General features: G+C 45.8%; 1 protein-coding gene across 1 annotated transcript in view; it reads right to left on the bottom strand.

Moving 5' to 3' along the window:
* The window catches only part of TESK2 (testis associated actin remodelling kinase 2), a 566,234-nt gene that overhangs the window by 271,088 nt on the left and 271,152 nt on the right, over positions 1–23,994 (bottom strand). The window contains exon 5 of the mRNA XM_085602833.1: positions 11,107–11,155. Within this exon, the coding sequence (XP_085458959.1) occupies positions 11,107–11,155 (49 nt within the window). The remainder of the gene's footprint in view (positions 1–11,106; positions 11,156–23,994) is intronic.

The following is a 23,994-nucleotide window of genomic DNA, read 5'->3' on the forward strand; positions in this document are numbered from 1 at the left end:
ATATTGACTAGGGTCACAATTAATGAGTCTTTGGTTTGGTGATTTTCCTCTGTCAATAGGACCATTTTTGTCCTTTTTATTGTGTCCCTAACTTCATATTTTATGATATTTTTTGTTTCGTTATTGTTGATGATGTTTTTTAATGTGTATTGATATGTCTATACTGTCACTGCTTCCTAAATAGCCATATGACAATATACAGTACTGTGTTTGCAGTTTTTATGTATGAAATTGATAATAAATTCTCTTGACGTAACTATTTTTTCTCTCAATTATTGTGACCACATTTGTGCTGTCCACTATCACCCTTGCAGTGTGAAAGGTACGTTGACTGTTATGTATTGACTGCTTTGTATTGATGACAAGGAGGCTCTGTTTTTTGACTAAGGTCATATTTGGTACCCCTCTCCTTTGTCTTTGGGGTCCCTCTCTCCTCTTTTGAGGCTGTTCACAATAGGCACAGGGTCACGACTGACTGCATATAGCTGGGTCTGAACTGAGGTGGCGAAGTGAGCTAAAGAATGATGGATTCAACCCAGATCTGTGACTGGGGGGTGAGTGTCAAAGTTTCAGCGCTCCGTCCATCATCTCCTTGTGTTTGCTTATCCAGGGATGGCAGCTCTTTCACAGACTATTTAACCAAAAGGAATTAGAGGAGTTGCCAGTCAAATATGTGTCTGCTGGACACTGGTTACACCTTACAAAGTTAATGCACTCAGTTATAGCTATAGTTCACTTCCTAAACATGTTTGGCTGACAATCCTGTCCGCTATGACCTGCAAACCAAGTACTGTGGCGCAGGGCAGCAATCATTGCTGAAGAGCAGGTTCATGGAATTGATGATCCAAACTATGTACTCAACGACATCTACGGATAGTCAAGCTGGAATATTAGCAGCTCAAGACTAGTAAACAGAATAGATGTTGGACTTGTCCTGATTATGTCACTGTTTTCATGTTTTAGGCTAATAGATCTCACATAAGAATTTGGTTGGGCTTTCCTTGTGCTTTCTCTTTGTTTAGGACGTAATAATTTTGGCTATTTGTATAGTGAAAGTACATTTCGATTTGTCAAGCAAGCCAGTCAATATACCGGTAGAGTACACATTTTGTGTGTTGACGGTCATATTAGAGTGCCAGGTTGGATGCACTCACTGTAACAGACTTCCTACGCAAATGAGTTATGGTTTGTAGAATGGTCAATAAACAACTTGATTACATGGCAGCAGAGCTGCAATAAATAAACCTTTCCAGCCGATAAACTATACATTCTAACTGGTTTGCATTTAGAGCACTTAACATTCAAACAAGCCGAAATTCAGCGACATACCTGCAGCAGTCCTCAGGGGTTCAAACAATTTGCAGGGCAGGAAATAATTTCAAGCCTCTCCTCTGTGCCCTCCATTCCCCTTTCAACATCCATCCTCCTTTCAAGGGCCAGTCACCGTCTAGCAGCTCCTCAAAGTCTTGACAGCCCAACATCACAAAGCTATTGCATTTGTAATAGACTCTGACCACAAGTAACTTGTGAATTAACAGGCAACGACCTAATGCTGCAGTGGAATGTATGGTGTGCCTATAAAGGAGTCTGCCAGTTTCTACCACCCTCTGCAGCGTTTAATTAAGCGACAGCACTCCAAGCCTTTAGCTAAGTAGCGATCTGACCATATTAACTATATATTGTTCACTGTACCTAAACTACAAGGTTGGTCTACAGTTAATTGGTTGAATCCATTACCACACACATTCATTATCCGTAACGTTTTTCCTTTGACCGAGTGGGAGAGGAGGTACATTGGAACAGAAACATTAAAGTTCTGAGTGTAACAACTGGCCACACATGAGCCACATCATATCAAAACAAGCATTGGCATAGCCAATAGATCTCGCCTTTGGGACCTTATAAGTGTTTAGCCATAAAACGGTTGATGTTGTTGCACCAAGGATATTGTGCTGCATAACTAAATACTTTTAAGGTCCCAAAAGCGAGACCTGTTTGCTATGCCAATGCTTGTTATTACTCCAGTGAATAATACTCTCCTTCTCCAGCCAAAATCAGTTACTCCAGATCAGCCGCAAGAACTTTAGATCCTAATCCTGCCCTGAATAAAGTTGTACCCCTGTCCAGCTACTTTCTAAACAGAATACACAATGGGCCCCGTATACCAGCACTCCTAAACGAATAGTTTCTTACCTGTCGGTGTAGTTTTGCAGCTTGAAGATCTTTCTGGATTCACTATGCTGTGCATTATTCCGCAATCTTGTGGTTGGGTCCGGATTCGTAGTCTTTTCTTTGTTTTTTTTTGTTTTTTTTCGTAGCCCAGGTGGGCGTCGACGTCCGCCATTTGGTGCACCTCCCGTGACGTCGTCGTGCTTCCTGCGGAAGTCCCACCTTTGGGGCGCCATCTTCGGGTTCTTTTTTCCTTTCCTTTTTTTTTTTTTTAACCCTAGGCGATTGATTAATCCTTCTTGTCCCTTTATCTGTATGTTTTCATTTCTTTGATCTTTTCCATTTTACCCCCTCTTCCTCCAGCCTCATCTTCCTGGCGGAGGTGGGTGGGTTCGCTAGTGAATCCAGAAAGATCTTCAAGCTGCAAAACTACACCGACAGGTAAGAAACTATTCGTTTTGCAGCGTGAATCTTTCTGGATTCACTATGCTGTGCATAGACTTTGTAGCGGTTTTCCTAATTCTGTGGCGGCTGGGTGGTAGATGAGCGTTGGTCGTTGAAAATGTGCTGAAGCACCTTCTGTCCAACCTGTGCTTCCTTGTTCATCTGAATGTCCACGCAGTAGTGTTTCGTGAACGTGTGCACAGATGCCCAAGTTGCCGCGAGGCATATGTCCTGGATGGGCGTGTTCGCCAGGAAGGCCACGGTGGCCCCTTTCTTCCTTGTGGAGTGAGCCTGCGGCCCCTCCGCTAGCTCCTGTCCAGCCTGTTTGTGGCAGAATTGAATAGTGAGGGCAATCCACCTTGCGATGGTGCCCTTAGTCACTGGCCTACCCATGAAGCTAGTAGCAAAGGACACAAACAGCTGTTTCGACTTCCTGAGTTCCTTGGTTCTCTCAATGTAGTGCATCACCGCTCTTCTGGCATCGAGGGTGTGCAGTGCCTTTTCTGCGTTTGTAGTCGGGTTTTGGAAGAAACTTGGTATCTGGATACTCTGATTTATGTGGAACGCCGACACTACCTTGGGCATGAAGTGTGGATCCGTTCTCAGGACTATTCTATCCTTGTGAATCTGAATGTAGGGTTCCTGCAGCGTTAGTGCTTGAAACTCGCTCACCCTGCGTAGTGAGGTTATGGCCACCAGAAAGGCCGTTTTCATAGTCAACATCTGCAGTGTGGCCTTGTGAATGGGTTCAAACGGTGCCTTCATGAGCTCCGTCAGGACCACATTCAGATTCCATGCCGGCGGCGGCAACCTTTTCGTGGGGGCCATCCTTTTGGCTCCTTCCATGAATCTCCTCACCACCTGCGAGCTGAAGAAACTTCCACCTTTTTCACCTCTGGTGTAGGCCACGATGGCCGCTAGGTGTACCCTTAGTGAGCTCGAGCAGAGGTTACTCTTTAGAAGGTGTGTGAGGCACCTCAGTACTGTTGAGTCTCTTGTCATTCTGTTTTGCAGGTTTTTTTTCCGGCACCACACAGTGAACCTCTTCCATTTTGCACTTTAGCATTTTCGTGTTGTAGGTTTCCTCGCCTCCCGTAGCACTCGCGTCGTGCTCGGCGGCAATCTTAGGTGTGCGAACTCTAGGTCTTCAGGAGCCATGCCGCCAGGTTGAGGGTCTCTGGCTCTGGGTGCAGGACCTCTCCGTTTTGCATTGAGAGCAGGTCCTTCCTCCTCTCGAACCTGTATGGGTCGCCTTGTGCCATTTCTTGAATTTGTGAGAACCATGTCTGCCTCGCCCACTGCGGAGCCACCAGGATCAGAGTCATGTTGCTGGTTCTGCACTTGTCGAGCACTCTGTGCAACAGGGGTATCGGTGGAAAGGCGTAGGCAAATGTCCTCGACCAGCTTATCCATAGGGCATTTCCCTTGGATTGCTGATCTGGTTGCATGGACGCGAAGCTTTGGCATTTTGCATTGTGGCGTGTTGCAAATAGGTCTATTGTGGGAGTCCCTCATCTCCGGAAGAGTTTCTCCGTTTCCTGGCCATTGAGCTCCCACTCGTGTGATGCGGAGGTCTGCCTGCTTAGCCAGTCTGCCTCCACATTGTCCTTCCCCGGTAGGTGAATTGCCAGTAGATCTATCCTGAGAGGTATGGCCCATCTCCAAATCTCCTGAGCTAGGGATGAGAGTGGGAACGACTGTCCCCCCTTGTTTGTTGATGTAGAACATCGCCGTGGTGTTGTCTGTTTGGACCAACACCCTCTTGTTGAACAGGTGTCTCTGGAATGCCTTCAGGGCTAGCAGGATTGTTTTCAACTCGAGGTAGTTGATATGGCGGACCGCATCTGCTGGGGCCCATAGACCCCTCACTCTGAGGTTGTCCATGTGCGCTCCCCATCCCTTATGCGATGCGTCCGTGGTAATGGTCACTGTTGGGATTGGTGGTGTCAGGCTTCTCCCTGTTGTTATGTTGTCTCTGTTCCACCAAGTTATCTCCTCCTGCACTGCGTGCGTAACAACCACTAGATCCTCCCAACTTCCGTTTGCTTGTGACCATTGCTGTTGTAGCCATTCCTGGAATGGTCTCATGTGCAGGCGTACATTCGGCACCAGCTGGATACAGGACGCCATCATCCCCATCATCTTGCTCACAGCCCTCACTGTCAGAGCTCGCCCCTTCTGGTAGAGCTTCGCCTCCTTCAGTAGAGCCTCTGTCCTCCTGTCGCTGGGCACTACTGTACTGTTGCGGGAGTTGATCTTTGCCCCCAGGAAAATCTTCACCTGCTCCGGTTCCATCGATGATTTTCCCCAGTGGATCGAGAATCCCAGATTCGTGAGGGTGTCTGTTACGCGTTTTGCGTGCCTCTCGCACTTTTCGCGCGAGTTTGCCTTGACCAGCCAGTCGTCCAAGTAGGGGTAGACATGTATTCCCTGCCTTCGTAGGTGCGCCGCTACCGCCGACAGGCATTTTGTAAAGACCCTTGGTGCTGATTTTAATCCGAAGGCCAGGGTCGTGAACTGGTAGTGTTCCTGTTCGATGTTGAATCTTAGAAGGCCCTTGTGCCTTCTGTTTATTGGGATGTGAAGGTAGGCATCCTTGAGGTCCACGGTGACCATGAAGTCCCCTTCTCTTATCTGTGGCAGAACCTCCTGCAGTGAAGTCATTTTGAACCTTTGCGTTCTGATGAACTTGTTTAGGTAACGGAGGTCTAGTATGGGTCTGAGGTCTCCGTCTACCTTCGGAACCACGAAGTAGTTTGAGTAGACCCCTTTGTTGCGTTCTCTGAACGGCACTGTCTCTATGGCTCCCTTTTGCAGGAGTTTCCGCGTTTCTTCTCTGAGTATTGCCAGTTCTTGGGCCGATCTCAGTCTTCCCTTTGGTTTCCTGTTTGGAGGTCTTTTCTCCAAATCTACGCAGTATCCGTACTGCACAATGTTCCGTATCCACTTGTCTGTGGTTATACTCCGCCACTCCTGAAGGTAGAACCTCAGTCTTCGGCCTACTGGTGTCGTATGCTCGTAGGCTCTTGAATCTTCTCTTCCCCCTGATGACACTTATTTGCGCCTCACCCTTGGGGTCCTGACGAGGGTAGGCGTCCTCTTGCGTGCTGAGTCACTTCGTCGAGGGCTGTTCGCCCCCTCTCCTCCTTTGGCCACGTCCGTTCCCTCTCCCGCGAAAGGACTGGCCCCGAGGTTGATATTGCCAGTTTTGCTTCTGCTGACCTTGTCCGTGACCTTCACCCTGCTGACTTTGTTGGAATGCCTGGTGCGACGTCCCCTGCTGGCTTCCTCCCCTACCGTAGGGTCTCCGAGGGATTTCCTCGCCTCATTCCCCTCAGCTGTAGGGCCCCCATGGACCTCGCCGTCTCGTTTTCTTTTTTCAGCTGGGCGAGCTTGTCGTCCACTGTTGCTCCGAACAGTGTCTCTCCGTTGAAGGGGGTGCCAAGGATGTTGTTCTGCACTTCCGGTTTGAATCCCGAGATTCTTAGCCATGCATGCCTCCTCTCTGTGACCCCTATGGCCATGAGTCTTGCTGAAGTCTCTGCCCCATCCAACGCCGTCTTTATACAGGAGTTGGCGATGTTCTTGCCTTCGTCTATCAGGTGAGAGGCTCTCTGGCGGTATTCTTCGGGGAGGTGCTTTACTAGCTCCCCCATCTCATCCCAGTGCTGGTATTGGTGTCTATTGAGGAGTGCATTTGAATTCGCCATGCGCCAGTGCATTGCGGCGTTCCTCTCGACCTTTCTTCCTGTGAGGTCAATCCTCCTGCTCTCCTTATCCGGAGGTGGGCCCGAAGTTGCTGGTACGTTGGCCCTTCTCCTGGCCGTGGAGGCTATGATGGAGTCCGCGGTCACGCTACCCTTGATGTAAGGGGGGTCCAGGGAGGAGTGATGTCGTCGGGTGGCGAAGGCCTCGAAGGGTACGTGTCCACGGGCTCCTCTGGGTTTTCGGTGTCGAGATCGTGCCATTCGACGTCGTTGCTGGTAGATGCCGCCGATTCGTAGAACGACCGTTGGTCTTCTTCCTCGGCTTCTCCCTCATAATAGGGCTCTTCTTCCTCTTCGAGATCCCTTGTCAGCCCTTCGGCGTCGAACTCGTCTTCGACCTCACCGACGTCCGCCGATGAAACCGTTGGAATCTTGAATTCCTTCATCCTGGCGTCGAACTCCTTCTTCCTTTGAAGGATGTTCTCCATTTCGGCCTCGAGCCGCCTCTTCTTTTTCTCCATCTCGGAGATGCTTTCGGCGTCGACCGCGGGTCTTTTCGATGAAACTTGCGTCGACGTCGAACGTTCTTTCTGCGTCGATCGGCCCGTTTCATGGGATGCTTTCGACGACCCTTGCCTTTCGGCGTCTTTCGGCACCAGGGAGTCCTTTTCTAAGGATCCGCTCGGCCTCTTGTCCGTGGTTCCCCCTTTGGACGTCGAAGTTTTCGGCGCCGGGGCTCCCTTCGTGGACTTTGACTCAGTTTTTCTCGAGTCACCCTCGTGTTGTCGAGGTGCTTTCTGTTTTGCGCTCGACGATTCTCTTACCTAGTCTTCTTTTTTCTTGTCGGTCTCTACGACCGGTAAGTTTTCGGCTGTCTCGGCGACGTTGTCCTCGTCGTCCGTGGAGAGGCCCAGATCGTAGAGCGTCGGGGGCTTCCCCTTGCCCTCCATGTTGGCGTTGGCTCTTCTCTGCCGCTCTCTCACCCTGAGTGTCTTCGGCGCGGAGGCTGAGCAGGCGTTGGTCGATACTCTGGTGATCGACCGGTAGGCAGAGGTTGCAGACCGGATGCTGGTCTTTCTGCGCGAACTTGTGGTGGCAGTTTGGGCAGAACTTGAATGGTGTCTTGTCCATTGCGCTCAGGGTCTCTGAGCGTGCATTCTCCAAGGCCGTCGAAGAAAAGGGGCGCTGGTCCTCCTTTCTTCGCGCTCCTGAAGAAATCTCTTCCTTTCCTGATATCTTCTAGTGATTCTATCGACGAAACTCGCTTTTCTTCCTTCTTCCTTCGAGTGTAATTCTGGAGCTTCCCGATGACGATCCAGACCCAACGGCGGAAAAAAGAATCTGAAGATGGCGCCCCAAAGGTGGGACTTCCGCAGGAAGCACGACGACGTCACGGGAGGTGCACCAAATGGTGGACGTCGACGCCCACCTGGGCTACGAAAAAAACACACAAAAAAAACAAAGAAAAGACTACGAATCCGGACCCAACCACAAGATCGCGGAATAACGCACAGCATAGTGAATCCAGAAAGATTCACGCTGCAAAACTGTTATTCGTGGTGGTGCTTTTTGGAACTCGTGCTGTGTCCTAGCCTATTCCTAAGGCTGGGACCAAACCCCAAGGGCTCTTCTGAAGATATTGCTACTTTGTCTGCCTGTCTAGGTCATTAGACCCCACATGTAAACACAGCCGCCAGCAGAAGACCATCAAAGGACCCCCACAGATCACCACGTGGTGTCCGGTGGCTTCTTAAACATAGAAAAGTAGAGCACTGGCTGCCCTTGACAGCCAAGAAAAGTGCAGTGAGCCCTGCCTGGAGTAGAGAACTTGATTGGGTCCACTGCCTGCAATAACAGTACTAAGTGGGACATCACTTACTTTGCTCCTCCATATTTGCTGCCTGGCATGATATCCAGTTCAGACTGGCTCCTCTGTTGGTCTGTGTGCTGGGTCACAAGTCACAGCCTAACTATTCATACCTCAGACAGCTCAGTGTCTGTCGGGGGGTTTACATTATGGGTTCGATAGTAATGTGGAGGAAAGCATCGGAGAGCTAAAAATATGTGAAAACCTTGTGAATTGAGAAGGACCGGATGTGGGCTTGTTGCTTTGCGGATACCAAGGCGCGTGGCCACGGCGCTGCCCTCATGCGAGTTGAATGCCCCGCTTGTGTTTCCTGTATGGAAGTGCTCAGAGAAATGTAGAAAGCGACCCTAATGAAATGTATTTTAAAACAAGTCGGGTTCTGCAGCAGTGTCCGCCCACACGCGGTGACTGCTTTTGAGAAACACATCTCAGCCTAAAGCACTAAGAGGCAGAAAACTCAGACCTACAAACCTAACTGTTCACAGCTGGTGAAACAAGCCCGGGAGTGATGCTCGCGCGTGCGATAAAAGGAATTTTTAAAAAAGCCCGGCGAGTGGTGTGCGCGCGCACTGCAAACAATTTAAGGAATGCAGCACGCACAGTGGGGCCGCTGCTCCCTCCCTAGGCCAAGGGAGAGGGAAGGCGGGACATGCACCCGCCGTTGGCCAATTGCATTCTGTCTTTATTAGAAAGATGTACGCAAAGGCCAATAGCGGGAGAGCAAAAAAAAACAAAAAAAAAAAAAAAAAAAAACACACGCACGAGCATGTGGTCCCAGTTGGAAGTGCTTACTAGAAGCCTCGCAGAGTAGCGCATGCGCGCTGGTCAGGCGAGATTTAGAAATACAAGGGATTTATTGCCCAACTTTGCCAAGCATGTTCAACTACATCTTCTCTTAAATGCCGAAAGTCCAATATGCTGCGGTCAGTCATCTGTGCCAGTAGGAAGTCCCAAATTGAAAATTCTTTACAAAAATTGTTTGCTGAGGGTGCCTCTTGCATATGATGCTGCAATGATCACTGGATTCACCACAGATTTGTGTTTGGCAATGGCGTTTTAATAAGCCTAAAAAGGCTCCCATGAACAGAATAAAAACTCTATAGTGGCACATAACTGCTTTAGGGAACAATGGAGCTTAGAGGGTGGGTGGGTCAAGATACACGTTTGCGAGTACTACCTTCAGGGTGATCTGGTAATTCCATGCCACCTAGCCCCAGCCTTCAGTTAACAAATCTGTGCACCTGAAAGTTGTAGTGTTGGTTCTCTGAAAACAATGAATTTTGTAATGAAAATAGAGTACTGGGAAAGTTATGTCCTGGTTCCATGGGTCCATCTGATCATCCTATCTAAACCATGCTTCATCGTCTGAAGCTGGGGCACCAAGCTTTGCTCTGACCCAGGCTTCTCAGTTGAGAGGGCCAGTGGAACATACTGGGGTCAAAGAGGAGGGAAACCGGACATACGATTTGAGGCACCAGGATTTGGGCTGCACTCTAAGCAAACTCTCCCCAAGTATATTCACAAAGTAACCGAAAGTCAGTAAACCGGGACGGTGCCCATGCCTCAGCTAAAGAGTGAACGAAGCTCATTCCAATGCAAGAGAGCAGGCTAGGCCTGGAAGGGACGTCTAATTGTTCTTTTTACCTTCCCTTCTTCACAAGTAGTGACCAGGCTCCTTGTGTAACTGCTAGGACAAATTGTCCACAATATTTAGACATTTAAATAGGTAAATTTAAGAAAGCAACAGACAACTGAGGAACTACAATAAAACTAAACATTTGTATTTAATTTCATTGTAGAGTCATACATTTTAATGAACAAAGAATTAGGAATCAAAGTATGTAGAAAGTTTATATTGTAGCACAGAAAAGATTCATAGTGAAAATAGTGGTTCATCAGAGAGTCTAGATCAACAGGTAAGAACTTTCAAGCAAAACTATCATACAAACAACCAGAGGCCAGTGTAATTTGTGAGATTTCCAAAATATCTCAATCACAGTCTTCGAGTATTGTGGCTCTCAGCAGCTAAGAGGATGGTCCTTGGTCAATGTAGGGCAGCAGAGTAATAATTATGGTATGCTGACGTGCCACAAACAGGACTAGCTCTGAAATTAAGAAAACCCTGACCTTTACTTCACATCCAAACAAATGCCCACAATACCCTCAACTCCCAAATGCGCGTGAAAAAGCCATTGTATTTTTGATATTTTAATATACATTGGGGTTCCTTTAAATTTCCTTTACTTTTGTGTTAGTGTGTGGGAGGTCCACGGTACAGTTCATCATTTTCGCTCTGCTGCGTGTACAGGAGTTTAGGAATTGAGCTTAGAATGTACTTGCTATAGCAGGGACTCATTCATCTACGAAGACATTTTCCCAAATATCTCTGTATGTTTAAAAAAGTTCTTCAAGTCCGTCTGAGGGTTAGGAAATCAAGCCAAGGAGGATAGAATGTAACCCCTGCTGCACCAAAGTCTAGGAATCACTCAAGATAATTCAGAGAGCACATTCTTTAAGTTTTTAATCTTCGTGAAATCCTTCAGGCTTAGGGATATTGCTGGTTTTAGGAAATGTGCTGCCAAGCATTAGACTGAGATATTAAAGCTGCACACCAGCCAGGCGCAGAAAGGTGCGGATCGGTGCAAAGGAAATTTGGGCAATATAGAAGAAATTGGCCACTACTAGCCTGGCTATTTAACCTGCTAAAAGTAAAGCACCAAGTGGTCACATGATGCCATGCAAGCACAGTTATTTAAATGAGTGATTTGCTAATGAGTGACTTAGCTTGGTAAAACGTTAGTGCAACAAATACACTTTTTTTGTTACTATGAGGGAATGCTCTTCTTCGGAAATAACAAGGCGGGTAATACTTTTAATTACGAAAACATGTAAAGCAGAAAAACTGCCACAAGTTTTTACCTCAGTCAGTGCATGCAGATGTCCTTCGTGGACGCAGACACCCATAAACCTGAAACAAACAAAAAAACATGGATATTATAACAAGCATAACTGTGCCAAAGTAATAGGTCAGTTTTAAACAGTGTAAATGCTTCTGAAGGATTACAATCCTAGAGCTGGATACAACAAAACAGTCCTGTTGTGCACCGTCCCACACAGCGGTGTTGGCCCAAATGCCCAGGGAGGACTACAGCAAAGTGTCCCCAAAGAACACCTGACCCCTACAACCAGACTTTCAATTCAGTAATGAACCTGACCTTAGGCATTATGAGGCACCTTTTATGTTATAGTATTGCAACAACTTGTAAAGCGCAAGAATACCCTGGGTGTCTTGGCGCTGAGACTCAGAGCATGACGGGAAAGAAAAAAAAAAAAAAAAGACTATTTCTGAAAAAGCCACGTTTTGAGCTCCTTCCTGAAGGACAGCAATGAAGGTAACGCTTTAATATGCGGAGGAAGAGTGTTCCACAGTTTAGCCGTTCCCTAAGTTCGGCTTCGTCACCCCAGTTAGTCTTATGAAATCTTTGAGTAATCCTATTTAGCTCCAGTGGAGCGTAAAAGTCTAGTAGGTTGGCACCAATTAAAAAGCTTTGTAAGAAAGACAGGACTAACGTTATTTAAGTCTTCATAAGCCAATCATAAGGCCTTAAACTTAATACGGCTCCCTACAGGAAGCCAGTGCAGTTGTCGCATTTCTTCAGAAACCGCCTGAAATGTGGGCAGACCCAGCAAGACTCTAGCAGCTGCATTTCGTGTCATCTGCAATTTTCTTTAAGTGTTTGCTTTGAATGTTCAAATACAATCTGTTGCAATAATCTAATTTCGATAGAACCAAAGCAGTCATAGTAGTTTTCCTAATATTGGCTGGCAGATAAGGGAGAATTTTCTTAATTATAAAGAAAGTGGAGACCGTTGCATTTATTTAACATAATAGTAATTTATCAATCTGCACACCCAGATTCTTAGCACCACCTCCTCTCTTTCTGGAATACAAGCACTGCTCATAATCTTATTCCCATTCTTCAGACTCTCAAATCCTACGGCTAAACATCAGTCATCATCTCATTCTTAAAAGCAAAACCAAATGGGATGATGGACGGAGAGTTGAACAATGCAAACACCCACCCCCAGTCAACTGATCTGGGTTTAATCCATCATCATTCTTTAGCTCACTCCGCCACCCCAGTTCAGACATGGACATATGCAAATCAGTCAGTCCAGCCCGAACTGCCAAGTCATGTCTTCCCTGGACCGGAAACAAGCATCCAGGGACCGGTTTCTGGCTAATCAGCCGTGATCCGCCAGGCTAGCTTGAATCCAGTGGCAAAGTGAGCAAGGGACCCACGTCTGGACATACCCTGCCAACTTAGGGCGAACAAAGCAAAATCAAAGGGGATGATGGACGGAGTGTTGAACAATGCAAGCACTCACCCCCAGTCAACTGATCTGGGTTTAATCCATCATCGTTCTTTAGCCAGTTCAGACATGGCCATATGCAAATCAGTCTGACCCTGTGCCTCATGGGAACAGTCCAGCTGATTAGCCAGAAACCGGTCCCAGGATGCTTGTTTCCGGTCCAAGGAAGACATTGCTTGGCAGTTCGGGCTGGGCTGTTCCCATGAGGCAAAGGGTCATACTGATTTGCATATGGCCATGTCTGAACTGGGGTGGCGGAGTGAGCTAAAGAATGATGATGGATTAAACCCAGATCAGCTGACTGGGGGTGGGTGCTTGCATTGTTCAACTCTCCGTCCATCATCCCCTTTGGTTTTGCATCATCTCATTCTTAGTCTCTATAGATTTCAGGCTCCCGTGGTCTCCTGGACAAGCCCCATGCAGCTCATTCTTAATCTTTCTAGATTCCATGCTCTCATGTCCTACTAAACATAATTCATCATCTCATTCTCAGTCTGTACAGATTTCAGGCTCTTGGGACCTACTGGGGAGGCTCAATTTATCATCTCATTATTAACCTCTCCAGATTCCAGGCTTCCATGGCCTCTTGCTAAGCACCATCCATCACCTCGTTCTCAGTCCCTCTAGATGTCAGGCACTCACGTCTTCCTGGCCAATCACCATCTTAGTCTTAATCTCTCCAGATTTCAGGCTCTCAAGGCTTTCTGGAAAGGCACCAGCTATCACTTCTTTTTTAATCACTCGAAGTCAGGATCTCGTGTACTCTTGCTGACTAATTTATGTATATTTTTTAATACTGCCTCCCATCGGTTTCTAGAATAATTTATTCTTGCATCCTGTAGCACATGATTGCCATACTTGTGGAGTTATGTATGCACACGGCATTATCTCCAATAACATTCTTTTTAGCACAAAACATGCAGTCCATCTGGAATATGCAGACACATTCAAACACGTAATTTCCTCTGTGTCAAGAAAAACAGTTATGGTACATTAACCATTCTCTTGCCCTGTCTGGGGCAATGTAATGCATCAGTTCATTCCTTCTTTGTTAAAATTGTGATAACATTATATAGGAGAGAACATGTCCACCACTTTAATAAATGGATTTACCCCCCCCCCCCACCAACAGCACCTATGAACTTGTTCCCCAAACAAGCATCTATACGTTTCAAATGAAATTTCAATAATGTTACCGCAACAGAGAGAATGGGGAAAAAGTCAGGAGGATGAAGAAAGCAAATTCATATGAGTAATTCTGTGCAAGCACAATTCAATTATTTCTCTCCCATTGCCCAATTGCTAGCCATCCGTTAAATGAACTTGGTAATAACACTAAAAGGAAATTTAACACGTCAGTCCACCTCAAGACATTATCCATCTCAAAGACATGGACTTCCTTATGCTACCGGCCAGCTGTTCCCAAAGAATACATACGTGCCATGTAGGCAGCACACAAAATATTGCAGTCAGGCAGTTCCCTCCCATTTAACCTTCAGACACATCACAATTAAACACTTTAAAACTAACTACTGCCAGACCCTACTAACTCGGTCTTTTGTGGTAACATATGCTGCCAGGCCTCCAATAGACATGCCCAACTTCCTCAAGAATAAACATCCTTCGATAGTATACTGTACAATAAGAGACAAGTACCTTTTCATATACGCGATGAGTATGAAACAAGTGGATTATATGTGGTCATGGTTTAAAAATTCCATAAAATATTTTTTTTAAAATAAACATCCTGTCCAATGACATCTGGCTTTGTACAAAGAAAGAATTCAAGAAAACTACTGTTCATTTTACCATGAAGCAAAACCAGCGACTACAAGATGGCAAATTGTTCAGGGTGGGGGGCAGGGTTGGGTCTGTGGGATCTTACCATTGCAATTGAAAATACCCTCATCCATTAATCCTAGGTTTAAAACACACTTTAGCTGAAAATCTATGCATCTGGCAGCATCTTCATCGCTTTCCTTGAAGGTTGCAATTGTTTACAACTTGATGGACCAACACTAATGAGGATGGATTCGCCAGGATTTCTTCATACACATTCTTCTGGAACACTACTTACTGCAGGATGTATGACTCAATTCTCTAACAAAAAGCTGAGGACTTTGTACCAGGCGAGCTACTCTGCCCACTGTCTTTTTCTTGCAATACTACTGGGATAGAATACCAATAGAAGTACATTGCTTTGTAGATCAACTTCTACAACTTGGTCCCACCGTCCAAGTGTAAAGTAACAGCCCTCTTACGCTCAGCACTTTTTAAAGCTAGTAACTAGCTGGATTTTGGAAATTCCCCACATATACAAAGAAAATCCTTACACCAGGAGCAACACCCAAACATGCTCTATAATTTCCAGGTCAGCAATAGTAGATTCAGAGAAACCTCAATAGAAAGGAGGTTGTTTCCGGATACCTCTCAAGACGAAGACTGCGTGTTTATGGCCATAACCCCTGACCTCATCTACCTACCCATTTCACACAGTCATCAGATCTGAACACAACGGTCTTGGCAATCATATTTGCCTTCATCGTGGACTATAGAAAAGCCTAGTAATAATATATACAGCCTCCCAAAGCACTTCAGCAGTTTCTAAATCAGGGGTCTCCAACCTTTTCTATAGTGAGAGCTACTTTTGATCAGTGAAAATGATCGTGACCAGACAGCCCCATGCTAAGGTTAATTGACTTTAAACCAAATGTCCATAGAGCCAGATACTATGGTTTGAACTAAATACTTTGACTAGGAGCACATGACAGGGCTGCCATGTGAGTCAGTGAGTGTGTGGACTTTAGGGATGTATGAACATGTAAGAGTGGGATATATTTGTATAGGTGACTGAGAGCCTTTGTCCTATGTACTTGCAGCACATGACATACCTTTCGCCATATGTGGCAACATTACATGTATAACAAAAACATACAATTTCTTTTTTAAATGGGCGAAATTTGAAGTGCAAAAACATGTTCTGCAAAAGTATTCATAATATGGAGAAACAAATTCTGCACTTCAAATTTCTCTCATTTAAAAAAAAAAAAATGGCTGTTTTTTTCAGTTATACTTATGTAGAGTGTCTATTGGCCACTGGGAGTAATGGGCCTACTGTTTGTAAATGGGACAATTTGAAATTGGGGAAAAGTGAAATAAAGGAGTTAACTTAATCATTAAAGTAAACTTCATTTTCCTTTGGTTTAATAGCATTCAGAGACGCATCATTTTCTTCACAGCTCCAGTATGGAGTTCACAAGGGCTTCTATTTAAGACTTAAATACTTCAGTTGTTAACCTCTATGCCCCAGCTGGGTCTTACATCTGAATGATCACCATCAGTCCCTGCTATCTGCAGCCTGATAATCGAAAATAAAATAAATGCAGCGTTCCTTTAAATTGAAAAGGAAAATATGACCTTGTGCTTCATTAAAAATGAACTAAAAGGCTGTGAGCTACTCTGAAGGGTTCTGGGAGACACCTGTTCTAAATACTATAAATAAAAATTCACCATTATCAATTTTAGGGTACTCAATTCACCAACCATGGAAGTTTGAAAGGCTGAGTTTGCTTTCCCAGGACTCAAACTTGCGACCGTCATATCACTGAATTTCTCAGCAGTGAACATTCAATGACTTCTCAGTCGGACACATCTCTGCCGTGGAACATAGTGAGGGGTGGGAAGGGGGAAGGGGGTGGGGGGGTTTGGGGCGGTTGATTCCCGTAGTTTGATTTGAAGCATGCAAAACATTCTGCTTCCATCAAAACGGCCTTTTAAAGACAACAATCTAGCCTAAGTACCAAGAAACGATTAAAATCAGTCTTCGGAGACAACAAACTTGTCCTTACATTTTTTTTCTAGAGATACCACTTCTGTAACCCGGAGTGGGAGAGTTTTTCCAGAAAAGGCATGTCGAGACCCATTTCCCGTAGACAGGAGACATAGAGGAACACCCTATTGCAAGAGCCAAGAGTGTGGTTTACAGTGAGCAATTAGATTTAATATCACTCACACTGAACTTGGCTTTGGGTATTTGGGGGATATTTTACAGTTCGGGCCACCTCTCCTTTGGGTATCTGATTGGATAGAAGTTTTAACCTGCTGGTCCTAAAAGACTGCACTGCTCAAGTCTGGATTGAGTGGCTTCTATCCCATGGTTGAGTAGTATCAAATGCAGCTTTACTGACTTGGGCGGCCTTAAATTTATAGCAATCCAGACTTAATCAGCAAATGCATTAAAAACAAAAGTGTCAATGCATTAAAGTGAAGTAAAATTATATATCCCATTGCAAATTATTATTTTTATTGAGCCCTATTTTTGGGGGGATATGTCAAACCAACACCGGCTTGTTTCAACACCGGCTTAGCCACCATGTATTGACTATTTCCCGTGGGAGGACTTTTGAGTCTTCTTTTATTCCCTGTAAATGTGATGGCATCTCACCTCAGGGCACGTTTAGCTTTGTAATGTTCTGTTCTTTTTAATAAAAAAAACTGTGCTCATCTTTTATCTTACCACTGTTTGCTGGAACCGATTTCACTCAAGTTAGTCTGGTTTTGTTTTATCTAATGTTACTATTTGATGTTTTTATATGACAACTTTTTTTATCTAGTGCCTATTCAAATAAGAAAAAGTTTATCACCTATATGAAATGTTATGTTTTTTTGATTGAATCTTTTATGGTTTGTTTTATAAACCAAATAAAGAATTTTGATGATAAATTATTAAACTTGATTCGATTTTATAATACAACCATAGAAGCACAGTAAAATATATAATTGCAGCAAAAAAGATAGAACAAGAAGAATATTTGCACTTTAACCCCTTCAGCGCGTCGCGGATTACCGCGCAGTGCTGTAATTTCTATTGAGCGGGCGGGGCGGTTCAGTCATGCGCACAGCACAACCGACGCGCATGACGGAACCGCGCCGTCATGCGCATTGAAGGGGTTAAAAACCGAGTTTTATAAGCCATAAATTGTTTGTTAGTTGTCACTCCCATAAATTGACAGGTTGATTCGAACACAACGATGATTACATTAAGTAATTTAGTCGATAGCCCCTTTATGGGTCTCGCCTGACAGTGTCCATGCGTTGTTGCTGCGGGGGTGTTATATACAGTCAAGGGCTTGGAGCCCACCTATTACTTACTATTTGGTGGCTTCATTTTCACTCTTCTTGACTGTTTCCTAATTGGCCACCATATTGCTCACATCACGTCCTTTGATCTCTGGTGACACGGACCAAATACTTCTTGATTTTCTTTGATCAGTGTCCTTGCACTGCCTCATCTTGTTTGCCCGTCCCCTGGCCTCCTATTCTCCTTTGTCGCTGCTGCTTGCTCCCTCTGTCCATCATTGCTTCCCCCGTTCCTGCTCGTTTAATATGTTGCCTGATTTTGACTGAAAAAGCGTCCTTATGTCAGGTGCACAGATGGAGCAGTGAGATGAAAAATACTTATTCGAAGTGGTAAAGTTTCCACATTTCTTTGAAGGGTGCATTGTACTTTTCTATGATAATCAATTTTATTGTTTTAATAAAATGCAGCAAAGAAAAACAATACCAGCTCTTAGTACAGTGAGCAGTGCGTAACAGTGACAAGAAATTAAGGACCCAGCATATACAATTCAACATATGAGCAGCAGTGTCCTCACCCATGTCCATAATTGGTCATCCGGAATGTTCAATCTTCTACCACCCCAACCCATTTACCCCATACTAGTCTGAACTTTTTGGGACAGCCCCGGGCCACATAAATCGGTCGCTCCTGTGCAGCGCACCAATCCACCCCTCTGCGCCAGTGAAGGAGATATCGGGTGTGAGAAAGTGGCTCTGCATATACTGTTCCCAAATAGGTACAGTGTGTACAGAGTCCACAGTCCATAGAGGTTTCGCAGAGGCTAACGTTAGATATAACCTTACTCTCTAAAGTGGTGGCTTGGTCGAGCAGTAAGGCAGTATCAGGGGACAGTGTAAAGCATTTGTTGCACACACTCAGTCAGCAAATGGTCTCAGTCAATAACTGAACTCTCGGCCAATGGTTTATATAAAAAAAAAAATGTGTGTTTTATTTTAGAACCAACAATAGCTATTAAAATATACTTTCTCAGAATGAGATGCTTTAGTTAAATACTTTTGCAGTATGCAATTGACTTTTGTAGATAGTTACAGGTTGTTGCAATAGGCAACACAATTTCAAACAATAATGCATTGAGCTCAATGGAAGTTAAGTTATTTGCAATAGATTACTTTCAGGATTACTTTTGTAACTCCAGGACTGGATCCTAGATTCAGTCCTGGGACAGTTCTTAGAAACAAGTGATAAAAGTCAACTTAGCTACTGTTGTGATTTTTAGGCAATATTAAGCTATTTTAAAAGTTGACAGAAGAAATTTCATAGAAAAACAGTCAATGATTCCCTATGGAAGAAAATTCAAGTTGCAGGTAAAGTAGGTTCTCGTTACTTTTGTAATCCAGTACTGGGCTCCTAGACTCAGTACTGGAATCTCTATTTAAAACAGGTAAGTAATTACGTTTTCACAGTTAGCACGATTTTTTAAGAATATTTAAAGTTTGCAAAAAACGACACTTAGAAGTATTTTCACAGAAAAACAGTCAATTATTTCCTATGGAAGAAAATTGGGTTACTGGCAAGTACGGTTGTGAATATTTTTCAGGGTCAGTGCTGGGCACCAAGATCCAGCACTGGGATCTCTCCTAAAAGCAGGTGAGTATTTTCGTTTTCGTTACTCGGTTGATTTTGGGTGAATATTTTAAGTTTTAGAAACTCCACACTTAGAAGACATTTCAGAAGAAACCAGTCAGTCAAGGTTACCCTATGGAGGAAAATGGAGTCATCGGCTTTTGGGTAAGTACTCGACTGGCAGAGTTAAGGTCCTGGGCACAGACTCAGGGGTCTCCCAGGTCAGGTAGGTACAGTTGCTACACCCTCAGCGGCACAGGGGCAGCCGGGTGCAGATTGCGTTAGGCCCAATGTTATCCTATGGGAGGCAGGCAGTGGCGGCAGGTGACATTTGAAAGTCGTAGGGCGTAAACGTTTGTGATGAATGGCAAGTGGTGAGTGAGCACAGTGAGCCCGACCGTCATAAGGGAGGATCTCCCCCGAGAAAATAGTGTGCAAATGGTGCATTTTCAAGCATCTTTGAGAAAGCAAGAAGACTAATAAAGCAATTGCGAAAGTGCAGTTACAGAATCAATAAAGAGATTACATGTAATAATGATGTTGGTAGCTGCTTATTCATTATAACCACAAAAACTTCATAATTGACTTTGAGATAACAATGATGAGTACCTTACATATTTCTTTATTTGTTGATATAACTTTAAAAATGAAATCTACTGATGCTTGGTGCTCGCTTGGAATAAAATTGAGTGCAAAGTGGCCAGAATAATCCTAAGTAATTAGAAGTGAAACAATTGGGTTGCAATTTTTTACACCAGCTCACAAATCCCATTTTGATGTCAGATAGGTGAAGCCTGCTAACTATCTTCTAAAGATAACGTAAAGTGTACTAATAGCAATGTTTTAATGTTTAGTATTGCAGTTTGTTTTCCTCTTCATCATCTATCGATTCCTTAAGCAAAAGCATCACATGTGCAATCTAATTAGTCTACAAGTAACCTGCTCCATTCTGAATAGAATATTATCGATTTTTTAAAGTGCCATGTTTATACATAAAATACAATCAAAACTTTGAATAATCGTGGCTATATTAATACAATGGGTCACCTTGCATTCCCTCTGCCAAGAATAAAAAGTATGAGGTAAACTGAACTGCATGGAAACTTGAAACAATATACTTGAATGTTACGGAAATAGTTTCTCTCCGTGCGACCACTTGGGTTTGATTTAAATCCAGGTGCCAACAGCTTTGTGCAGCAGGTACGGAGCCCATTTCGGCTGAATGTGCTCCGCTGCAGTAATCTGTTCACAATCAGATTCAAATAAAAGCAAATTGGTCCCACGGAAAGAAACTATTTCCGTAACATTGAAGTATATTGATCAGCATGACATTCTTGGGAGTGACGAGAGCACGGGTTGTGAAGACCCACTCAAACAAGGGTCAGCCGCCCTAGTGGCAACCCATTAACCACCACCAGGCACAGTAAAATGGAACACGAGGATCGCCATTACCCACCACCATGCACTGCAAAGCAGAACACGAAGATTAGTATTTTAATTTTAAAATGCCACCACAGGTCGGAGATAAATTCTAGTAGTCAAGCAAGCAGCAAGATGGGGAATTCGAACTCCAGCTTGTGACGTATATACTATATTCCAGCAGCGGCGGCCGGCATGCTGGGGGGGGGGGGGGGGGGGGGGGGGGGAATCACGGCCCGCGGGTGGGGAACGAATAAAACTAAATGAATTAAACTCAGTGAAGATAGTTGTCGTTTTATTGGCATTACTTAATTAGTTTCTATTTCAATACAGTGAGCATGCAGTTCAAAAGATCTCTTCCATTTCAAAGCAGCCTCTGTCTGACAAATTAAGTTCTGGTACCTGTGGGATTCATGCACTCTCCTGCTCTTTAATCTCTCCTGATTTACCCGCCTTCCTTCTTCTCTCTCCATATGTTCCTTCCTGTCTATATTGTGTTCCGTTTTTTTCTTTACTTGCCCGCTTTCCACCTCGTGCACTCCCTCAATTGTTCTCTCTTTATTCTCCTTCTATCTCGCCGTCCCCTCACTTCTCACCCCAATTGTACCTGTCTCTCTCCTGCGCTCTCTCTATTTCCTCCTCTCTTCCTATCTGTCAGGTGCTCTTTTATCGTCTTTTTTCCTCTCCCTCATGCTCTCTTGTTGGTTTAATCTTCCTGCCCTACAACTCTCCTTCTCTCTCCGTTGCTTCCGCTGCCTCCGTTTCGCCTGCTCTCTGCAAACCTCTCGTGTTCTTTCACTACCACATTTATGTCTCTCCTGCTGGTCTCCCGTCTGTATACTCTTGCTCTCCCCCTCCTCCTCCCTCTCCCTCGCAGTGCTGGGACCCTGGCAGCCCCTGCTTCCTCCCCGACCCCTCTGCCTTGCCGCACGTTGCTGGTCTGAGCGCGCCATTTCTCCTGGCCAAAGTAAGTCAAGGCCCAAGATGTTAAGGATTATCGTACAGCAAATATTCTCCATTAATTGAAGATATGTGTATTTCACGCCATGTTGTGCTTTCTGCGCTCGGACTTACATAATGTAAACAAGCTCAATACAGAAATGTGAGTGAGGCTATGCGGCACAAACACTCCACAAAAAAGAACCCAAGGACGCATGGTAGGAAAGGCCTCACAATTTAAACATTTAAAATGTCCTGACAGGAAAGGCCTCACACACACACACACACACACACGTCTTAGTTTAATTACCTTTATCTCGGGATCTGACAGCAGAGCTAGCACTCAAGAGCAGTTGGTGAATAAAAGCCTTGGAGGGCTCGGTCATTTTAAAACAGTCTCTCTCTCTTGATCAATATAACGTACGGTAACCAAATAAATTACTCACCAATAGAACGTTCTCGTGCCAGGCTCCTCCGCATGACCGGACGGCAGACAGCAAGGCGTCAGCCTGGAAGGAGCTGGAAAATACTGGATTTGAACTCCTCCCCCAAACACCAGCCCACCAATCATTTTACAAAGGAACAAGTATTGCTGGGTCTCGTGGAAGAAGCGGACACACCCCCACTCCTACATTGTTTAAGCTGACTGCCCTGCCCCCAGCCATTGAAATTAATGTAATCTTCTGACTCCTCCCTGGGCTACGTGAATAACGCCCAAACTAAAACATTATTCTGGCAGTGATACACTGACCAGGCCCACCAGTGTGTCGTCACAGCCCTGCTTTCTGGCTGCAGGTCGAAGAAATCTTCGCCCAGCCAAGATATGCACAGAGCCAAGGGCCATCCTCCCCCACCCCCTCAAACAAAAACCCAGATTTACATGTTAGTTCACCGAGCAGCCAGCACAATTAATTGCTAGCTGCTCAGTGTTCCATCTCTCATTTTTTTCTCTCCCCCAGAGTGGCAGGGCGACGCCCATCTCGCCCCTATACACCAGCCGCCCCTGGAGGCAGGGGGGCCTTGGTTGGTGGCTGCGGACTAGCAGGTCACGCGGCTGTGGGAGCTGGGCTCCTGGTCACTTGCTCAGGGCAAATGGGGAAGTAGATAGGTGTAGAGGTTACACTGCCAGGGACCCTCGGGCGGCTGGGTGCAGGGTGCTTTTGAGCCTTCGGGCGCTTAATTGATTTCAATGGGAAAGCTACTGGTTGGAAAAAGGCCGCAAGCTCGGGGACAAAGATTCTTCAGGTGCCACCACCACTTCGAGAGGCAAGTTGGGTAGTTAGAGGATAGGTAGGTACCCAGGAGTTGGGCACAGGGGGCCGCTGGGCGCAGGAGTGCCTTTTGGTGTCGGGAAATCTTACCCTCTGTTGATCGCGGAATGGGGGGGTACCTGGTTCTGAGGCTGCAGGCGTCGTCAGGAGCATCGAGGGAAGTCCTTGGGTGCCGGACTTGGGGTCACAATCGCCGGGGGGTCATCCTCGTGGTCTTTGTTCACTCCGGCACAGGCCAGGCTTGGCGGGTGCAGTGTGCGCAGGAATTGCGGTTCCGGGCTGATGCCAGGGATTAGAAGCGGATTTTGAGCAGAGCCTCTGCTCATGGGAGTCCCAGGTGCTTAGAGCCAAAAGATAGCCAGGTCCTCCGGGGTTTGTGAGGTTGCTGGCCACAAGAGGTGCCGGGATGTAGCAGGAGCAAGGGTCGACAGGCCGGTAGAGCTGGGGCCAAAGCAGTTGGTGTCTTCATCTTCTTAGCAGCTGCACAGCAGGTCTTCTTGCTCTTCTTTGTTTTTCGGAATCTAAGGAAGGAAGGTTCAGGGTGCCCCTAAATACTAGATTTAGGGGCGTTACAGGTAGGTAAAGGGCAGGGACCAATGGGTCCCTGTCCTGGAGTGGGTACACCCCCTATTCTGCCGCTCTCCTGTGGGAGGGAGGCAGTTGCCTAGTCCTGATTGGGAAGGGCCTCCCATCTTCAAGATGGCGAGCGCGCAGAGATGTGCTTCACCTCGCCTCCCCCACCTGAGGGGTGGGGTTGGCAGGCTGGCACATCCCCGGTCCTTATTTAGGGTTTCCGGCCAGGCTTCCCGCCAGAGTGGGGGCTGCAAGTGGCCTTGGGAAGCACAGAGGCGGCATGCCTTTGAAGCTTTCCCCGGTCCATCCTGGGGGAAGAGACCTAGCACCTCACCCAGGATGTGCACTGTTGCAGGCCCAGGAGAGCAGGGGCTCTACTACCCAGGGGTCCAGCAACATGTCTGCTGTGTGGCAGCCCAGGCAGCATCCCAGACCAGACGTGGATTGTAGGTTAGGTTTCAGGGGGCATCTCTAGGATGCCCTCTGGTGCTTGGTACATTAAATCCCACTCTGGCATCAGTGCAGGTT

This window comes from Triturus cristatus, chromosome 4_2, assembly GCF_964204655.1.
Source record: "Triturus cristatus chromosome 4_2, aTriCri1.1, whole genome shotgun sequence".
In the NCBI taxonomy this organism is placed as follows: domain Eukaryota; kingdom Metazoa; phylum Chordata; class Amphibia; order Caudata; family Salamandridae; genus Triturus; species Triturus cristatus.